This window comes from Verticillium alfalfae, genomic scaffold, assembly GCF_000150825.1.
Source record: "Verticillium alfalfae VaMs.102 supercont1.1 genomic scaffold, whole genome shotgun sequence".
Taxonomy (NCBI): Eukaryota; Fungi; Ascomycota; class Sordariomycetes; order Glomerellales; family Plectosphaerellaceae; genus Verticillium; species Verticillium alfalfae.
Window position 1 is genome coordinate 450,618 of NW_003315038.1, and position 7,244 is coordinate 457,861.

General features: G+C 58.3%; 3 protein-coding genes across 3 annotated transcripts; 1 reads left to right on the plus strand and 2 right to left on the minus strand.

The window, feature by feature from the left end:
* Positions 1-477: 477 nt before the first annotated feature.
* Positions 478-3,856, minus strand: VDBG_00146 (Sec8 exocyst complex component specific domain-containing protein; the record flags this gene model as incomplete). Its single annotated transcript, XM_003008419.1, has 2 exons — positions 478-1,210; positions 1,275-3,856. The coding sequence occupies 2 exons, from the start codon at positions 3,854-3,856 to the stop codon at positions 478-480; spliced, it is 3,315 nt and encodes a 1,104-aa protein (XP_003008465.1).
* Positions 3,857-4,734: 878 nt separating this feature from the next.
* Positions 4,735-6,414, plus strand: VDBG_00147 (RAI1; the record flags this gene model as incomplete). The annotated part of the gene is made up of 9 exons (XM_003008420.1): positions 4,735-4,806; positions 4,858-5,100; positions 5,164-5,195; positions 5,246-5,300; positions 5,339-5,358; positions 5,393-5,493; positions 5,555-5,725; positions 5,838-6,137; positions 6,239-6,414. The coding sequence occupies 9 exons, from the start codon at positions 4,735-4,737 to the stop codon at positions 6,412-6,414; spliced, it is 1,170 nt and encodes a 389-aa protein (XP_003008466.1).
* Positions 6,415-6,981: 567 nt separating this feature from the next.
* On the minus strand, positions 6,982-7,188 carry VDBG_00148 (serine/threonine-protein kinase; the record flags this gene model as incomplete). The annotated part of the gene is made up of 1 exon (XM_003008421.1): positions 6,982-7,188. The coding sequence occupies one exon, from the start codon at positions 7,186-7,188 to the stop codon at positions 6,982-6,984; it is 207 nt and encodes a 68-aa protein (XP_003008467.1).
* Positions 7,189-7,244: the final 56 nt, after the last annotated feature.

Consider the following 7,244-nt stretch of genomic DNA (forward strand, 5'->3'; position numbering starts at 1 on the left):
CGGCCCCCCCCCCCCGGACGAGGGGGGGGGCCCCCCCCCGGTGGCGGGCAGCGTCTGTGAGCCCCGTCTACACCCGTCGCGCGCGAGTCGCTCGGCGGCCCGCAGGGCGCCCCTCGGCGGCGAGGGCGTCAAGGTCTTTGACGTTGCGTGGGATGCCACGTGGGGCATCGTCAGCGGCGGCGAGGACAAGAAGGTCCAGATCAACAGGGGGCGGGACTTGCTGTCGCAGTAAATAGATCAATCAGGTTTGCGGTCAAAGGCGAAAGCGGACGGGTGCGATCAGGGGAGAGCGAATGAGGGAGGGAACAAGAGAAAAGTGTCAAAAATTGGATGGCGCCCCCCCTTGTTGATAGACTTGCAGAGGAATATACCCCCAGTCATGCATGCATCTTCCTTGCTGCTCGGCTCGGCTCTGTCTACCTACTTGGCCGTCAAGGTCAGGTTAGGTCGTCACATGTACTTCATCCGTCGCAGGCCTTAAACTCCATCCCACAACAAGACCGCCCCTCCGCCCCTCCGCCGCTCGACCCCGAACGTTCCCCCTACGTCTGCCACGTGTACTCGCTCAGCGCCAGAATCTCTCCCCATCTGCGCTTGGCTGCGCGCGACGCCCTCTCTGGGTTGCGAGCTGCTCGCTGAAGCACAGCTCCATGAGCGCCTTGAGCTCGTCATACGAGAATCGGAGCCTCCTCTCCTCCTCATCCGGCTCGCCGTCGGCCTCGGCTCGCCGGCCTCCTTGTCCGCTTTGGCCTTGGCCACGACCCCGTCGGGACCCTTCTCAAAGAGAGCAAAGTACTCGGCGGCGCGTCGCAGGTCGACTCCTTCCTCGACATTCTTGAGGTTCTGCTGCAGCACGAGAATGTTAAGCTGCATGCGACCGCAGCCGCGCCCGTTCATCGGGGACGCGAGCGGGGCGTTGCCGACGAGGTAGGCGTCGATGAGACGGCCGAGACCGGTGCGGACGAAGCGCGACTCGGGGGTGCGGAGGTGACGCGTGATCGTCTCGTCGTAGGTCATGACGTCGGCGTTGAGTTTAAGGACCTGCGGGTCGGGCTCGTTGACCTCCTGGTCGAGGAGATAGGGGGCTGACGTCGAGGGGGTGAGGGCCGTGTGGAGGGAGTAGATGATCTGGGCGCGCGCCTCGAGATGAAGAGTCAGGAGGGCCGTGTTGGCGAGCTCCTCGAAGGAGGAGACGATACCATCGAAGGCTCTGTGGGAAGATGATCAGCAAAAAGAAGGACATGGAGAAGGGATCGGCGCAGGGAGTCACTGACTGGACGGTATCCTGAGTCATCGGGAGGTACACAGGACAGTCCTCACTTGTGACCTTGTTCGTGTCGTTCATCAAGGTCCAGCGCTTGCCCGACTGGCGAGGCAGATTCGGCCGCGTCGAATCAATATCGTGTTGGGTGATGTGCCGCAGACCCGAGATCTTGACGGCCAGCCACTTCATGCTAGTATATAGGAGGCAGATGGATGATATCGTATCCTTGTCTTGCAAAATATCACTGAGCTCCGTCTTCTGATTATTTGTGTAGGCGATCAGCTGCCCGATTTCCTTATCCATCAGGGCAGTGTCTGTTGTCTCGGAGGCCCAGATGCCCTTGATCGTCTCATTGATCTGGCTGGGCTCGAGTGCGAGCTTGGCCGCGAGTCGCAGTGTTTGTGTGTCCGTGGCAGTCTCCTGCGCCTTGCTGACGAGGGATTTGAACCAGCCGAAGCACCGATCATAGTACCTCATCATTTGCCGAATGATTAGTGTGCTCAGGGCTTGATCGGGCGGGATGGTTGTGAGCATCTTGCAGAACGCCATGACAACAGTGAAGAAGGCTGTCGTGCCCTTGAAGACCGGCTTCCGCGCGACTTGCTTCCATTCTTGATCTTGCGTAAAAGAAGTCGTCTCGCTGAAGATGGTGTCGGCGAGTTTGCCCAATGTCTCATCCAGCTGCGGCTGGAACACGTTCACCAGGAAGTTATCCAGGAAAGATGTCAGGGCGCTCGAAGCCAAGTCCGAGCCAGGTGGGACAATAGTCCTCAAGCGCTGGAGGAAGACCAGGGTGGGTGGTAACAGCAGGCTCATGTTGAAAACGCTCGGCTCAACGAGCGATTTGTGGTTGCTAGAGCTGTTCTGTTTGCTCTCGTATCCGGCTGTTGTGCTCTTCCTCGAGTTGCCGCCATCAATGTTGTTGGAGCGACCAATCGCCTTCTTGTCTGCGCCTGGCTTTCGACTGTCGGTCAAGCCGGGGACGGCAGCTCGGATGATGCCTTCAAGAGCCTCATACTCGGTGACCATGTCGACCGACTTGGGATCCGCTTCAGCAAACTTGAACAGGTGCTCACGCGCGACATCCTTCTTGCCATTCATATTCGAGCCCAGTTTCGGTGACGAGCTGAACTGGTAAACGTCGGCATCCGTCGTGACATAGTTGTGTAGGAGCGATCGAATCTCGTTCTGATACAGGTTCCACAGCTCCTTGAAGCTGCCAAGCAGCGCGCTATTATTCCCGGCGCCCTCGCGGCGGATGAGCGCCTTGATTGACTCGTGAAATATGCGGTGTCCCTCGGCAATGGCCTCAAACTTGCCATACAAGGCCCATAACAAGTCGTAGATGACATCTGCCCGCATCTGGGTTTCTCGGTTCCCGTAAATGTGAAGACCTTCAGAGTTTATGGCGGCGCCCCGTAGTGAGCTCGGGTGTCGCTGGTCCACCTCGTTGATGGTCTCGTTGACAATGCCGAACAGCTCGACAGGCATCCTCTGTTTGAGAATGTCGACAGCCGTCTCCAACCGTCCGAGCTTGTTCAAGGACTCGACGAGAAGCCCAACATAGGTGAATGTGTCAGCCTCGGGGTTCTTGGCTGGGTCCTCCGTCGCCGGCCGCTCGAGATCCATGCCCTCCAGACATGAGTGGAAGAGCGGAATAGCCGTCGCATCGGTGTAGGCATCATTAAAGGCGCCTTGTGTCTTGGCGAGGCTCTGCCACCGCTCCTGGCAATAGGGTGATTTGAGATAAAGATGCTCGTGCAGCTCTTCGACCAGGATATCCATCAATGCCGAGTCTTGGTTTGCCAGATAGTTCCTGAGGTCGCTCAGGGCGCCGATATTGTCCAGCTCGGGCTTCCGCAGCTTGCGCAGCGCGCTCTGCAGAATATCGACGGCGGACAGGAACCTCTTCTCGGAGATGCGGGCCTCGAGCTGGTCGGGGACGAGGCGGAGCTCCTCGAGCTCGTTGAGGCTGGTCAACAGCTCGTCGTAGGCCTGCGACGTGGCGGACAATTTCTTGAGCTCGGGATCGGTGGAGCAGAGGCTGACCTTGGACGAGGCCAGCGACTCCTTCAGGGCGCGCACCCTCTTTTGCGAGGCCTGTATGCTGCCCTGGATCTTGTGAAACGTGCCGATGGAACTGTTGAAGCCCTGGTGGTGCTCGTGGACGATGCCCTTGAGCGAGCTCTGGAGATAGTCGTGGGTTTCCTGGAAGTTGCGGTATTCGTGGGCGCGGCCGACGGAGCTCGTGTCGAGCAGTTGCAGGGCGAGCTGGACGGGGATGCAGTCGGTCTGGCACATGGAGGGCCACTCGCGCTTGATGAGCTCGAGGACTTGGGCGATCTGGCGCTCGGCGTTCGTCTCGGGCTGCATGCGCTCCTGGCGAACAGGCGGCGGGACGTTTCGAGAGGCGGCCTGCGGGGGCGGCGTCCTGTAGGCCATAGTCTGCTGGGACGGCGAGCCGTAGCGGCCGCTGTTCGAGTAGCCGTCGCCGTAGGGGTCGTAGTCGCCCTGCTGGTCCTCCTGCGGTGGCGCTCCGAAGTTGCCATAGCCGTTGCCATTGCGGTAGGGGCTCCCATACCGGTTCGACATGGCGGGAGACGGTGGAGCGAATGCGCTACGTGGATGGTGGCGGCTGGCGCATCATCGGATGCAAGAGGGCAGTAGGGTGTGCTCCTCGGCGGTTGGCGGGATAGGTGTGTCGGACGATCAATCGGATCGAGGGGGCTGCGAGTCGAGCGTCGTGAAGGGGTCGTGAGAAGGCGTAAGGCGAAGGAGTGTAGGTACTTAGGTAGGTTGGAAGGTAGGCTGAGCAGTTCAATTCACTCGAGCTCCCATGTTCAGGTACCACAGGGCCCCGTCCTAGGTGGGTTATTCAGTGGGAAGTGGGAAAGTGCAGGCCAGCCACCCCCGGACATGTTTCAGCGCAAATGGCCAGTGGCCGCATTCTTGGTTTCATCGTCCCCTGTGGCTGTGCTCCTACAGTACCTGCCGAGCTACCTACCTACCTACCTACCTACCTACCTACCTACCTACCTACCTACCTAGGTACATACAAGGTACGCATGTGGTGGGGCATCTACGATGCTCATCGTCAATTCCGTTGACGCCCACAAGTGACTGACCTAGTTCTCTGTATGCCGGAGAAGGAGGGCAATGGCTGCCAATAGAGTAGAAACGTGGTAGGTGCAGAGTATATGCAATCTGCATAATACAAGAGGAAAACGCACAGCTGGAGTCAGTCGTCGCGATAAACAGGTCCCAGGTACCAAAGTACCCCACACGTAGGTACCTTACTCCAGTGAGCTCCCTGATGCGTTCCCAACAGTCAGTGTCTTCACGCCTTACCTAAGATGCCTCGACTGGACACTCAGATGAACTTCGACGGGTACACAACGTGCTGCCTTGTGCTGTCTGCACTACCTACACAACTACGGGCGTTGAATCGTCTGTGAGGCGCAACTTTGACAATGGCGACCAGCTTCTCTATACAACCTATTGGCCGCTTCTACAGCGCCAGCCAACCTGTTAAGCGACCAAAGGTCCGTCAATGTCCCAGGCGCATCGTACAGCCACTAATAAACATCAACCAGGAATTCGCCTGCTTCTCATACGACGACAATCATGAGTTCCATCTCGATGACTCGTCTATGCGCTACTATTACAATCCCACTATAGGCGCCGACTTGTCCAAGGGCTACGATACCTTTGTCAAAGCGGACGAGTCTGGCGATGAGCACCTCGTCAGTCTGCTCAAGACCATCCAGGCTCATGAACAGAAGTCGGGACAGAAGATTGATGCTCAGCTCGTCACATGGAGGGGCATGATGACCAAGGTACGCCCTCAAACTCCTGTGTCGTTCTTTTGGACGTTCTGTTTCTGACGAATCATCCATTAGATCATGAGCACGCCGTTTGACGACCGCGACGGGTGAGAGGACCGTCAAGGACGGGAGGGCGACGCAGCTGATGACCCACCAGGTTCGAGATGAACGCGACTCTGTACCAAGTGCGCCGGCTTTCCCAACCATCTCTCGTGTGGCTCTCCACTGACGTTCGTAGGATTGCATGTAGGAACAAGCCCCTTGGCCTGAGTGTGAGGACCGGCTCATGGCTTACACGGCGTAGCTTCATCGAGGAGAACAACGCCTACAAGAAAGCGTCTCAGCAGCAGCAGAACGCCCAACAACGACGCGGGCCCCATGCGCCAGAAGTCATGCAGTTCTGGGGTGCGCTCTTCTCCCTGTCCTTGGGGGAGGTTTATCCAAGCCGTTACTGACTCCTTTGCAGGCTACAAGTTTGAAACTCTAGCGACCCTCCCGAAGCCTTGGGGCGACACACCGCGCGAGTACATCGAGAACCGCGAGGACGAAGTCGTCAACAACAAGGCCCAGTACTGCTCCGTCGTCCGCACCGGCATCGGCGCGACGACCATCTGCATCGGCGGCGAGGTCGACGCCAGTAAGTCTTCCTTGCCTCTGGCTCCCCCTGCTATCCTTCCCCCCCCCGAACTATGCGACCAAACAATCCCGATCGTCTGATCAGGCTGACATGCCCACCCCTCCTGGCTCAGTCTGGGACTCCAAGCCCGCGCAGCCCGGCACCCCCATCAACTGGGTCGAACTGAAGACGTCCGTCGACATTCGCTCCGACCGCGACGCCGCCACCTTTGACCGCAAGCTCCTCAAGTTCTGGCTGCAGTCCTTCCTCCTCGGCGTCCCGCGCATCATCGTCGGCTTCCGCACCCACGCCGGCATCCTCGCGCGCGTCCAAGAGATCCAGACGGCCGAGATCCCCGACACGATTGCCCGGCGGCCGAATCCGCCGTGGAACGGGGACATGTGCGTCAACTTTGCGGGCGAGTTTCTCGACTGTAGGTCTCCTCCCCCGTTTGCCTGCCTCTTTTCCTGCTCTCGGCGATTTGGCCGTGCCGAGGCCATCCTCTATCGATCGCCCACTGACACAAACGGACAGGGCTCCGGCAGACGATCAATGACGATGGCGTGTGGAGGATACGCAGGAAGCCCGGGTCGCCGACCATCGAGGTCTTTCGCATCGAGGAGGCGGGCCACGGCGAGATCCTCACGGATGAGTTTATAAATTGGCGGATCAAGCTGTCCCTAGGACCTCCGCCAGCCGGAACCGAGTGATACCAAACGTTCAACCCCCCTTCCATCTTGAATGACCCCTTAAAGTTTAAAATTTCCACCTCACTAGAGACCCTCATCAACAGTAATTCATGATGCATGCGCACAGGACCAAAGCCGCAGGGAACGTCTCTCATTCCAACTACCTAATGCTATGCTAAAAAAAATCTCAATCGCGAACCGCGAGGTATCTGTTACACCATCCCCTGAACGCCAGCAGACCACATAGTCGTACAACCAAAGCAAAAACACACATCGAACCATGCAAAAAACTCATGGCTTCGTCAGAAAACCAGCACTCCCGCCTTCCCTCCGTATCGATGCGCTCGAGCAAAACCAAAAGAAAAACTCTCAAATACCACGACATCCAAAAATCGAATGTCCAAAAAAAGGGAGGGAAAGAAGAAGGAGAAACAAAATGGGACGGAATGTGATCCAATCGCACATCCGCAAATGCTTTTGTGTATGCTTCCGAAACCTGGTATGCTGTTCATGCCGTGGTCTTACACATTTCGAATACAGCCTCATCTCTCACGCACGCGCGAGAAAAGAGGCACCGTCAGGCACACCTCACACAGCCGGCCAGCGCAGGCGCAGACCGTCCGTCCAGCGGCTGTAGAGAACATCAGACAGCTGCTTGCAGTGCTCCATGCCGGGCCGGGCCTCACGTCCGGGATACTTGGCCTCCAGGGCGAACTTCTCCTTCTCGGGGTCGGCGGCAGCGAGCTCGCCGTTTCGTCGTCTGTGGCTTTTGAGGTGGGGGTTGTTGGGCGCCATGACCAGCTTGGCCGGGCTGCCACTGGGCGCCGGTGTCGCGCCTCGGTTGATGATGA